Here is a 13,274-nt window from a genome sequence, read left to right on the forward strand (position 1 = left end):
CCAATCCGATGTAACCCAATGTACGAGTGTGGAAGCACCAATCACTACATACCTCCCTCTTTTCTGGACTTACCCCCCCTGGTGGTATCAGGAGGAAGATCTAACAGGTGACCTCGCCAAAACATGAGAAAATCCCTGCAGGTTTGGGCAGCAGTTTTGTGCTATCAACCGAGACAGTTCGCGTAACTCATGGTTAAGATTAATTATACGCCTTAAATAAGAAAATCCCCAACCAGATTGTTTGGTGGCAACCGAGTTGGTTCACGTAACTTAAATAGACGACCAAGCTGCTATGAGAATCCTAGAATCTAGACCGGATCGGTGGACTCAGTTCCAGTCCTGACCAAGTCAGATTAGGACAATGTTTCTATGAGAATCCTAGAATCTAGACCGGATCGGTGGACTCAGTTCCAGTCCTGACCAAGTCAGATTCAGAAATCCCATTCATCTGGCGTGAATAATTAGACTCTGTAGAGCTGCCTTGCGTTGACATAAGCACGCTCCAAGATGTTGGCTGTGGTACTCTGTCGGGCAGCAGCCACCATAGCTGCAACTTCACCCAGTAGTCAAGTGCTATTGACTCCGCGGCGACCTGGGCGAGGCCACAGATATGGGGCATCAGTCTCCAAAAGGAAGCGCTTGGCATTAAGGAACCGCAACGCTGATAGTTGTTGGTCGTCAAAGCTGGTAACCATCCCGGTGTATCCAAACCACGTCTCAGGGAAGTGCTTGGTCCACAGTGCCACTTCTTTAAATGACCCAGAGAAACAATGGAGATGGAATTTCGGGGTGGCGGGTACTCCAGCAGCCTTCGCAGTTTGTAGGCATTCCTTTAGTGGAGCCTGTTGATAAGTGTCTGTGGTAGTACCCCTGGGGTGGAGGATGATTGGCTTGGTTGATGGTGCCAGCTTAAAGAGCTGCCCTAGGATTTTCCCTTGCCATTCCCAGTTTCCCACAGTAAAGTCCTGGCCAATTTCCCGAAGGCGATTACATCCTGGGATGATAGTAGATGCCTTAACTTGTCGAATTGGTCGGGGTCCATGGCCTGCACATTCTTTGGGTGGAAACCTACTGCTATCTTCCAACACTAATGGAAAGTTGGTTGTTGGGGCCAGGTTGTCGGATCGCAAAAGATTTGCAATGCCTTCTGAAGGTTGATGGTTACCTCTTTTGGCTGGCCGGCCTTGTCCAGGACCTCTTCCAGGGGTGTGGCAGCATCCAGATGGAGCCTGCTGCGCATCCTATCTGAGTGGAAGTGGGTGTCAAAACCCCTGGGAAGTCTCTCTGGATTCAGCGGCGCTGAGGATGGAGTTGGTCGAGTGGACATTCCGGGAAGCTCTGCTGTTTGAGTTGCACAGATGGCGATGATCCTGGCAGTGGCAGAAGGTTCCCGAAGTTCCTGAAATGGTTTCGGACTCCATCCGAGGTGCCATCCAGAAGGGCTACCCAGATCCTCCAGTGTATCAGACAGGCAGGGCTATCCAGTGACAGGTTGATGGCATCTAGTGGTAGCGGCCATCCTTTGATGTTACACAGCTCTTTAATGTGCCCGAAGCAGCTTCCTCTTAGGGGTGTGTCTTTGGGAACAAGGCTATTCCTTAGGACGAACTGCTGTAATTCCGTCCAGGTAGCTCCTGCTCCCAAGATCTGCCGGGCAAGGTCTTCTATGGCCGATATCATGTCAACTGCCGTTTCTTGTGACGCTGGTACGGAGTCACGGAAACATGGTGGGAGGTGAGCTTCGTAGGCATGGTGGCGCAGCGTCCTGGTTCTTTTTCCGCACGTCCGTATTGGACAGCTCGATCCCATTCCATGGGGATGACTACTCTGGAATCGAGCTGCTATTTTCGGGGTGGCATTGTTAATGACAGAGACGCTCAGCCCTTGGTTGATTGACCGGACCTGTCGTGAGGGAGAAGCCTGGTGCCTTGGCTCTGGGGCTTGCCTCCTTGACATAGGGCATCGATCCCGTCTTGGGGAGACATGTCGCTCCTGCCTTGGAACTTCCCGTCTTGGGATATGTCTATGGGGCGAAGGTCGTCGTTCCCGTCTTGGAGAGCCATGTCGCCGGGGTGAAGAGCCAACTTGCTTTTGGGCAAGGGGCCAATGAAATCAAAATGAACTCTTTCCATGGGTGCCCCTGCATGAAAGTTGATCATTGGTGACCGTGCATGTCGTACAGGTCCTTTGTTTCGGCTACATGTTGAACATGTGCTTACCTACAACTTGATATCTTGTACCATGCCATGCCAGTAGAAACGGGTTTTAACTCTTATAGATTGTTTTTTCCATTCCCAGATGTGCCGCAGCCATGACATCATGATTCAACCTTAGCACTTCTTGCTGTAATGATTTCGGGACCACCAGGGATGCCATGCCTCGTGTTGTCTTTTCTTTGATGAGAGGATCAAAACTGCCAAAACAAACTACTCTCTCTTCTCCATTTTGAACTTGGATCAGTTCTGCTCCTATGGCTAACTATGTGACCGAGAAACTCAACCCTCTGCTGAAACAGTTCACATTTGCGAGGTTTCAATTTGAGTTGATAACTTCGGAATCTCTCGAAGATGGATCGGAGATTAGTCAGATGGTCTTCAATATTGGTACCCATCACCAAAATATCGTCCAAGAATGCCGGTGCAATGTCCCAGGTCAATCCTCGCAACACGAGGTTCATTACCCGTGAATATGTTGCTGGAGCATTACAGAGTCCAAATCCCATTCGAATATGTTTGAATAGACCATACTTGGTGATGAAAGCAGTTTTTTCGCGATCCTTTGGAGAGATTTTCACTTGCCAATAAGCTGAGTTTGCATCCAGCTTAGAGTACCAGAGTTTACCGGCGAGCGTATCCAGACAATCTTCCACCAGGGGCAACGGAAATACGTCTTTTTTCGTGACGTCATTCAGACCGCGATAATCGATGCACCAACGTACTGTGTTATCGTGTTTGCGTATTAACACAGGGGGTGCAGCCCATTCTGATACAGAAGGTTGAATGACTCAGGCATCTAACATTTTCTTGAGATGTGTCTCTTCCTCCTTCTCGAATCCAAGTGGTGTTCTTCGCATACGCTGTTTAATCGGTTTAGCGTTTCCAGTATCAGTGGAATGTTCAAGTTCAGTAAAGTTCCCCAAATCCAAGTCATCTTTGGCAAATACATCTTGATAGTCTGTGTGTAGTTGTGCCAGTTGATGCACTTCATGACCTTGCAGTAACTCTGATGACCTTTCAAACAGACTTGTCAGATGAGCAGGGATGTTGGGTTGATTACCACTTCTAACAGCCGCAGATTGTTCCGAGGGGGATTCGACATGATGTATTTCCATGGCAACCCCTAAGACTTGACGAGGCTGTAGCACCACTTGATGATCCGAAGGATTGACAAGGCACACAATGGGTACACTTCCTCCAGTTTGGTAAGTCCTGGGCATCAGAAGATCATTACTGGTTAGGCGTGGCTCTATAATGAAATCTGAGAGTTGCTTTGGTATAGGACATTCAAGTTGCTGTACCGAATTTGGCGGAATGATGGTCTTCTTCCATACCGTTATTCTGGATACTTGCGGTACCTTTTGAGAACGGCATAGAGTCATTTCAATGGTATCTGATCCAATCTGTAGTAACTGTTGTGTCAAGTCAAGATGTGCCCCTTGGGGAACAAAAAAGTCCAGTCCCAGGAGAACATCATCTTGGATAGGGCCCACTACTACAGGAATCGAATAGGTTTTAGACCCTAGTTGTAACTGGAGTGGATGTGTTGCAAATGAGGACATATGTAAGTCCCTGCCAGCAGTTCTCAACTTGATGTCCTGCTTCTTCTCAGGCTTCTGTGAGAGTTTGTTGTAAAAAGTGTCCGAAATAATGGTAACCTCAGCCGCCGTATCCACCATTGCAGTTGTGTGCTGGTCTTGGATTTGGACTGGTACCAGAAACATGGATCCACTTTTTAATTGCCTAACTGTGATTTCTGGAATTTACATATTGTCATCATCTGAAGTACTGGTTGACCGAAGAACTGTAGGCTGAGTGTGGGCTGTCAGAGATGGATAATGTCCATAGGGAGGCGACAATGGAGGGGGTGGTGACAAAGGAAGTTTAGGGCGGTGGCCTTCTTCAGTTAGGATCGAGGTTAGGCCTCTGTGCTCGATCCGGAAGTGTTTTAAGCCTCCTTAGGGTCTTGTCTGGTTTTGCTTTCCCTCCCCTGCTTTTCATGTGCGCTGAACGTGACTTTCTTCTCTCCACATCCACCTTCATTGTAATTGTTTGGACAATCCCTTCGGAAATGACCTGTTTTCCCACACTTGAAGCACTCCCCCGATGTAGTTGGTGATGATGAGGGGCTTCTAAATCGTCGACTCACGATAGCCATCAGCTTTTTGATATCTTCTGACATCTCCTCAACCCGAGCTTCCAGGCGGGTCAAACGTTCCACCACATTTGACCTTACAGGTTGTGATGGAGTTTGCCGCTTATCCTGTGAAGGGGTATAATTTGACCGAGGTGTCATTTGGGCAACCATGTATTCTTCCTCCTACTCATTGGCCAAGTGCGATTGCCTCACATCACATCGAATGACTCGTCTACCATAGCCTGCCTGGGTATTCTGGAAGTACTTTTGGACTGCGTCCATAGCTGCTTCCAGTGTTCTAAGTCCCAGGTTGGAAACATAGTGGGCAGCTTCTTTGTTTGCGCATCCTTGGCAGAATCTCTGCATCACTTGTTGTTCCACAAAGTCCTCTGGTAGATCTGTAAAGGCAGCCATCGCTACTTGGAGTACACGCTCTGCCCATTCTTCCAATGACTCGTCTGAGCCCTGATGAAGGTTCAGAAACTGCAGTTATGCAGTCTCAGCTGGAGACCGTTTCCCAAACCGCCTTTCGAGTTTCTTTACCATTCCTTGGAAGGAGATGAATTCATCTCTCTCTAGCAATAAGGCGAAGAAGTTGGCTGCTTTCCCTGCAAGGCAGTAACACAGCTTGTCAAGTTTCTCCTCCTCATTCCAGGCCTGAGATCGGGCGAAGCGTTGAAATTTCATGTAGAAGGAGGACCATCTTGCACTACCATCATATGATAACATCCATGGTAGTGGAGCTGATGGTTTTTCAACAACTGCTTTATGTCTCCTCTGAATCAGCTCTGGATGTACCTCATCAGAGTCGCTATCCGAAGAGTTACCTAATGGCTCTCTCCAGGCGGCTAGTTGATGGTGAGGAGCCCTCCTGATTCTTTCTGTCCTATCCTTACACATCCTTTGCCTATCTCTGTGGGCATGTGCCAGATCTTCTTTATAAAATCCAGATTGATCCCATAGTGGCTGGAGTTCCCCGCAATTGGCTGGTATGCGGGCCCCAGGATGTGTAGCATCCACCCGGCATTGGTTAGGGTCTTGTTCTTCATGCATCTGGGACCAACGAGGACCGGAACATTGACGGCTACCAAATGAATGGCCATACGTATCCACATATTCTTGGTAATCCCTTTGGGCATGATTAACCCTAGGGTACCCCTCGGCATATGTGGACAAACCATATTCTGTCCCATCTTTCTGCCTTATGTCCTCTATAGGCCCAACAGGGGTACTTGAGGTTGGAGGCCAAATGGGGACACCCCCATTCTGCTTGAGCAGAAGTGTATCCTCCTCCTCTGAGTCTAGGTATCCCCTGTACTGCAATGCCTTCTCTCCCGGACTGTCATCTTGAGCAGGCCTGGGATAACGAGACCTGGATGGAGTGGCCCGTTGGGTGGATGGGGTTTCACGTGTATCATTCCCCTGGGCCGAGTTACTTAGGATTGGTTGAGGGGCCATAGATTTAGTTTGGCCTGTCCTCCTCCGTTCCCTATGCCCAGGGGTTAGAGCTTGTCTCTGGTGGACATTCCCCTCAGCACCTTGGAGGACCCGAGGGTCAATTTCCTCAGTATTGGGCTTTGTCCTAGAACTCTGCCTTCACACTTCCGTACCCTGTACCTCAGAATGAGGGTTAGGCATGGGTGTCTTAGCGAGATGGCTGGATCCAGGATCCTTAGGGCTACTGGCTTCCAGGTTGGCAAGAACCTCAGAGAAAACCTCCATCTCCCTGCTGAGATCGTGAGTGGCCGCCTGCCACCGGCCATAGAGAGCACTATGACTCGGTGGAATAAGTCCTCTACGCCTGGCCTGCAAGTTGATCTCTGCTTGTTCCAGTTGTTTTAGGTTTGAGTTGATAGCATTAATATCAGGGCTAGGAACTGCTTGATGGAACATTTTAGCTTGCAACAACCTACTCGAGGTACCTTCCGTAGCTGGAGTAAATTGTCCAAATGCTGATTTAGGTGTTTTGGTTTTGGATGGTGCAGCTTGCCTGGAAGCAGGTTGCCCCACAATCCCGGGAGACCAAGAGCCTGCAGTTTGAGTACCAGTGGCAAAGGAGATGGTGCTTAGAGCCTGTTCAGGGTTTCTGATAGAGGGGAGATTATGAATATCCTCCTCCATCAGTACGCCTAAGGTTTCTCGGAGCTGAAGAATCTTCCGGGCCAGTTTCATCCCTATTCCCGGAATAAGCCTGAGTTCTTCCTCAGAGCACAGATTGATATAAACTGGCGGCATGATTGGATTATCTGAAATAATCCAAAAACCCGTCTTAAATAATTAATTAGAAAGTACAAGTTATAAAAACCCCATGTTTGGAACGAATACAATTGGGAAAGGAACAAAAGTGTCCAGGCCTTCCCTAAAGGATTTTGGAAATTCCTATATTTCTCTGCATAGTTTTGTAGTGATTGGTGCTTCCACACTCGTACATTGGGTTACATCGGATTGGCCACCCGATGTTACTCGTATGTTTCCGGGTGTCATCGAGGCACGTGATCAACTTTCCCGCCAAATCTGCTAGGTGACAATCGACAGATTGAGACAAGACAGCCAACTGAACAGACAGAACCCACAGAAGCTTACGTTCTCGATCTCCCCTTCATCAAGCTTACGCTGAAAGGTAAGCACCTTTCCCTATCACTAGGCTTCCACAACAATGGCGCTGTGAACAGGATTAAGCCTATTTGTGATATTGGTGACAAAAGTAAATATGTCACACGACAATGGGAAAGGACTGATGAATGGGTCACGTGATGTCCTTATATAGAGCAGAGATGTTGTATATACTGGACACTGCCTCCATACAAGGAAAGTGCAAGAAGTTGTCTCCATCCTGGAAGGGACCCGGGATAATCACTACTAGGATTTCCAATACACTGTATGAAGTCCGGACAAGGAAGACAACATCAGTACATCACCATGATCGCCTCAAGCCTTGTCGAGATCGCGTAATTCCAAGTTGGATCCAGAGGTTATCTAAGACAAAGAGTACTTCTGATATTCAAGAGGATCTCAACTTGGAGTGGCTCTTCAAGCATCAAACAAATTATTGTATCTGTAATAAACCCTACATGGACGATTAATGATAGGCTGTGACTGATGTGACCAATGGTTTCATGGAGCCTGCGTTGGAATCACCAAGAGAACAGCAAACACTCTGGATGAATACATCTGTCCTGACTGCACCACAGGAAAGGACAGAGTATCCTAGAGGGAAAACTCTAATGTTTCAGAAAAATGGTATTCCAAAGACGAGGGCGCTCCAGCAAACGCCATGGAGCCAGGAGCAGGGATGCATCTACTTCCTACTGGGCTGGAGACATGTTATCTACGTCTTCGGGCTCCCAGACCAGCCTAGGAGCTCCAACATCTCCCGGAAGAAGGTCCCCTGCCCCTCATCATGAACGATCAATGTCATCAACCAGAGGTATCCCTGGGACATGTACCAGACCTATCCCCGACATCCAAGGATAGTGGATACCAGCTCCAGGCCGCACACTCCAGGAAAAGAAAACCCACATCAAACCCTCAAGGAAGCGAGCCTGTCAGAGCCAGGATAGACAGCAGGTGGCCTCTGTCGTCTATCTTCCTGTTGCCAGCTATGAGCAAAAAGTCCAACCACGCCCGTCTTACCGACAATCACGCCGGCAATCACCCAGGCGATCACCCCGGCGTCAGGTGTCTGTATACTACAACACTGCAAGACACAGGCAGCACTCCTCCCCTGTAAGACAAGCCTCTCCCAGAAAGGAACGGCGCTCTTCAGCCCGGCGACATGGCTCTCCAAGACAGGAACGACGACCTTCGCCCCATAGACATATCCCAAGACGGGAAGTTCCAAGGCAGGAGCGACATGTCTCCCCAAGACAGGATCGACGCCCTATGTCAAGGAGGCAAGCCCCAGAGCCAAGGCACCAGGCTTCTCCCTCACGACAGGTCAGGTCAATCAACCAAGGGGTGAGCGTCTCTGTCATTAACAAGGCCGCCCTGAAAATAGCAGCTCGGTTTCAGAGTAGTCATCCTCATGGAATGGGATCGAGCTGTCCAATACTGACGTGCGGAAAAAGAACCAGGACGCTGCGCCACCATGCCTATGGAACTCACCTCCCACCATGTTTCTGTGAGTCCGTACCAGCGTCACAAGAAACGGCAGTTGACATGATATCAGCCATAGAAGACCTTGCCCGGCAGATCTTGGGAGCAGGAGCTACCTGGACGGAATTACATCAGTTCGTCCTAAGGAATAGCCTTGTTCCCAAAGACATACCCCTAAGAGGAAGCTGCTTCGGGCACATTAAAGAGCTGTGTAAAATAACAGTTGTTAAGACTTTAATTCTCTCTACCCTTGTACATATTTTTTCCGCTCTCCCAAATCCATCAAAAGCTTTTATTGATCAATTGAATAGAATTCTTTTTAACTTTATTTGGGGTGGCAAAAGAGACAAGATTAAGAGGGATTATTTGAAAAGGAATTACAGTCAAGGTGGATTGGAAATGACTGATTTACCCAAATTTATATCATCTTTGAAAATTTCATGTTTAAAAAGATATTGCGAAAAAAACATTTTATTATGACCTTGCTAGTTTTCATCTGGCTCATATCTACACTTTAGGTCCCAGTTTGCACAAGAATTGGGAAATTGTAAATCCGTTCTGGAAAGATACCCTTATAGCCTGGAGTGACTTTATGCATTCATATGACTTTGGAGACTTAGAAAAAGCAGAAATTACTTCCCAACCCATTTGGTTAAACCATTATTTTAGAGAACCAGTATTAATATTTAAAGACTGGTTTAAAAAAGGTATAGTTACGATAAAAGACTTGTATGATGAAAATGGATGGATCCCTTTCCCACGTTTACAACAACTTTATGATCTTAAAGGAACTTTTCTTGACTATAACCGTATGCTTTTTAATATTCCAAGAAGTTGGAGACAAAATATTGATTAAAAATCTACATTCCTCTTCTAATCTCACAGTATCTCCTTGGATTTATGATCTTACACATTCTATTAAAGGAACAAAAGTGTTTTATAATAAACTGATAGGGAACTCCCTCCCTCTCCCCAAATCTTGTTTGAAATGGGAAAATCAGCTGGGATGTTCTTTTCCATGGAATCAAATATTCAGTGTATATTGCCATGGGTTAAGGGACACAAAACTCAGGGATTTCCAGTTTAGATTTATTCATAAAGTAATATTTACTAAACGTGAGTTATTAAGAATGAAACTTATTGATAATGATGAGTGTTCTGTGTGTCATACTCACAAAGAAAATGTTTTTCATGTTTATATCGAATGTCATGTTGTTAAGAATTTCTGGTCAGATTTCTGTATTTACTTGACTCGTATCTTGCATAAAAAAATCCTTATAACTGACAACGAGCTCCTCTTTGGTACCTCTGATGTATTAATTAACCATTTGATTGTAGCCGCTAAAAGATTTATCTTTGTCCAGTGTATTAAGAATGAAAATGTTGACTTTGTTGCTTTTAAGAACACAATAAGAAGTATCTATGACGTTGAATATCATATTGCACGTAGAAATAACGACTTCTCTGCCTTTAATAGAAAATGGGCTTTGTTTACTCAAACTGCAAAATAACTTATTCACTTGATGTTTGCAACATAATTTGATGTACCATAAATCCCGCATCTTCTTAATTGTATACATAAATATGCCTTCATCTGTACCATGATGTGGATTATGCCCTAGGCCTCCTCTGTACCATATCCTCTTGAGAAGTACCTGTATTCATAAAGCTGTATTGCCTTTCGAGTGCATATGTATCCTGTGTATATGACTGAATAAAAATTTATAAAATAAAAAATTTTAAAAAATGCAAAAAGTTGCCATACATTTTGTATTTATGATAAAATGTATTGAAATATATTATAGCTAAAATGGATAGAACTATCATTAAACCACCCGCATGTTATCAGAAATCAGCAGGCCACTGTAACTTGATAATGCCCTCATATTGCTTGACGACGGGCCATTATCACGCCCGTTGTTAGGTGACGTCATAGGGTAGGCATATGTGACGTCACGTTCAATAGTGACGTCATCTGGTTTGTTCTATGACGTTTCCATATTTGTAAAAGTGGGTCAGGGACATTTGTGTTGATTGCAGTAAATGTTTCAAAACCGATATTGTTGTTTCTTTTCATTTGATACAAAATTCCATCCATTTTAGCTATAATAGCGGTAACGCTATTTTACAGGGCATTATCATTTGCAGAAGCCCTCAGTCTTTTCAACTGCCCTCCTTCGTCAGGCTGTTAATGGAAGACCTTAGGGCTTCTGCAAATGATAATGCCCTGAAAAATAGTATTACCCTTATAATATGACACAACGTCCAAGAGATAGCAAGCTACACTCTAAGCTTCCATCTTGACACGGAACACTCTCCTCAAGAATCCAGACACACGTGACAGGAAGACTCGAACTGGGGACTGGGTCGGGGTGTCGTCATCATCGAGGGTGATGTCAACGAAGTGAGGGGCATCACGGAGGACGGGGATAGAGAGAGGAACAGGGAGAGAGGTGGGAGGGGCGGGCAGCTCTGTCAGAGGCTCAGGGATGATCATGTATCTCCCAGTAGGACGCTGACAGGAAGGAGAGAGAGAGAAGGTGAGGTGAGGTGAGGTGAATTTGGGTTAAACTTCGCATCCAAGATTATTGCACATACATGTATATAGATCACCACTAGACCTATCTATGTGTCAAGTTTGGTTAAGATATCTCTCATGGGGTTTGAGTTCTGCTCTGTAAACGAAACATGACGGACGGACGGACAGCCCAGAGTCATACTTTTGAGGGTTTGCTAAAAAGTTATTGGTCAACTGTGGTTAATTTTGTGTATTTTACGCAAGAACAGGTTCACCGTTTATCTGGAGCTCTGCCTCTGTAACAACATGATGACTGCTCACTCGGCATGTAACTTAATCCATGAACTTCCTGGACAGAACACACAAGACAGATGTATCAATATATGATTTATTCTTCAGGATTAGTTACAAACCCTGTTTGAGTCCACCCCAGCGTGGGTGGCCGCTCAGCCCTGTGGTACAGTAGTACTATGCCAGTCTGTTGTACCAAGCACAGACACCTTGTAATAACCAACACATTCCAGGAAGCAAGGCATTCTACTGGATTCTAGACAGGAGCCAATCTAAATCATGAAAGCAACTGATGGACAATCAAGAAAAACATTACCCCCAGCCAGTACCTCAAGTCAGTAACTCATTCCGTATGTAGCACACTCACCAGACACAAGTACTACATATCTGTGTATTCTCCCACAAGTGAGTGAGCTGGGGGTAACACCGTTAAGTTTCAGTTACCATATTTCCTCTAATCAAATTCCTGGCACTTATTCTTTAGGCAAGGCTCCAAACCCTGTGCTAAACATTTCAACTCGGGTGTTGCATAAGATAGAGTCAAATTAATTGAGATCTTTCATTTCTTAACCTTTATTTATTTCAAGGAGAAGTAATCTAAATCTGACATACTTGACACTTAGAGACACACTGCTTATTGTGTTGCTTGCTGCTTGGAGGTGCCTTTTAATTAGAGACTGGTGCTTATTAGAGGAAACACGGTCTATCATGGCAGGTGAGTGAGTATGGTTTTACGCCGCTTTTAGCAATATTGCAGCAATATCACGGCGGGAGACATCAGAAATGAGCTTCACACATTGTACCCATGTTGGGAATCGAACCGGTCTTCGGCGTGACGAGCGAACGCTTTAACCACTTGGCTACCCGACCGCCCCATCATGGCAGGTACACATATTTACTCTTAAGAACATAACAACCTTTTCCCAAACATTACTTACCTAGTATATATAAACCAGCCGTCTGAACAATATGCATTTCAATAGTAATGAAGACTTTTGAAACACTCTGTAATGAATTTGTTATTAATGGTTGCTTCAAATACTAAATCAATAACACAAAAGAAAGCATCTTCGGGTCATGTATTGATAATAAACTATAATCATAGATTTTGCAATGCTCTTCCATATTTGTGATTTTCATACCAAGGGGTGGATGTGCCAGCACTCATTCTATTTCTGGTTAAACTGTTGTGCTCTCTTAACAGTGACTGCCATTTTGTCAGACTCAATACTTTCAACAACACTTTCTGCACCCTGCTGGCCACAACTAATACAAGAGTGAGTGAGTGAGTTGGGTTTTACGCCGCTTTTAACAATATTTCAGTTATATCACGGCGTGTCAGTTTATTGTGGGAGGAAAGCCCCAAGTGATGCAGGTCTTGGACGTTTACCACTTCGGTGAAACCCACGAGCACGGGTATGGTGCTGACAAACCTAGAAACATAATTGGGGCGAACCGGGATTCGAACCCACAATCATAGGTTTCTGGCGTGCCCAAGGGACGCAACTCTACACAGCGAAACGTGGCACCTTAGACGACTGGGCCACCCGTGCCCCCTATAATACAAGAAACTAATATTGGAGATTAATGACACTGTGACACTATGCATGTACAGGTTACTCTTTGGCCAACGTTTCTAATATTGTATTGTCTAAGGGATCCCAACCTCATTCCACAAACAGATCTTAACAGCATTACGACTGCTGTAGGTCAATGTTAATGTATGGTGTTACAATCATATTAGCGCTAAGATCGCTTCAGGGTCTGGGCAGTGAGCTTAGGTGGCATGTTAACCAATACTCGTAGTGAATACGTAAGTTTGGGTTAACACTGCTTTAAACAGTGCCTCTGAAGTCTAGAAAAATATATTTAGTTTTTTAAGATGAGCTGATACAAGGATATCTCTTTGGGCGGGGAGACTCAAAATAATTTTGGTCATATTCAATTTCAACTGATTTGAAAAAAAGACAATTTCTACAGAAAAGACCCGAACTTATTTCTGATTGGTTGAACAGTT

At 45.3% G+C, this 13,274-nt stretch overlaps 1 protein-coding gene and 3 pseudogenes across 1 annotated transcript; 1 reads left to right on the forward strand and 3 right to left on the reverse strand.

Moving 5' to 3' along the window:
• Window positions 1-461: 461 nt before the first annotated feature.
• On the reverse strand, window positions 462-2,677 carry LOC139446570 (uncharacterized; annotated as a pseudogene).
• A 327-nt stretch (window positions 2,678-3,004) lies between these two features.
• Window positions 3,005-3,895, reverse strand: LOC139446571 (uncharacterized). The gene has a single exon (XM_071227865.1). The coding sequence runs from the start codon at window positions 3,893-3,895 to the stop codon at window positions 3,005-3,007; it is 891 nt and encodes a 296-aa protein (XP_071083966.1).
• A 239-nt stretch (window positions 3,896-4,134) lies between these two features.
• On the reverse strand, window positions 4,135-6,246 carry LOC139445040 (uncharacterized; annotated as a pseudogene).
• Window positions 6,247-7,590: 1,344 nt separating this feature from the next.
• Window positions 7,591-10,096, forward strand: LOC139446572 (membrane-associated guanylate kinase, WW and PDZ domain-containing protein 1-like; annotated as a pseudogene).
• The last annotated feature ends 3,178 nt before the right edge of the window (window positions 10,097-13,274 follow it).

Source organism: Haliotis cracherodii, unplaced genomic scaffold, assembly GCF_022045235.1.
Source record: "Haliotis cracherodii isolate W230 unplaced genomic scaffold, xgHalCrac1.p SCAF_6, whole genome shotgun sequence".
Taxonomy (NCBI): domain Eukaryota; kingdom Metazoa; phylum Mollusca; class Gastropoda; order Lepetellida; family Haliotidae; genus Haliotis; species Haliotis cracherodii.

What these genes read in the sequence shown, in the direction of transcription:
- LOC139446571 (XM_071227865.1), bottom strand. Translation starts at nt 3,895, where the DNA reads ATGGTGGATACGGCGGCTGAGGTTACCATTATTTCGGACACTTTTTAC.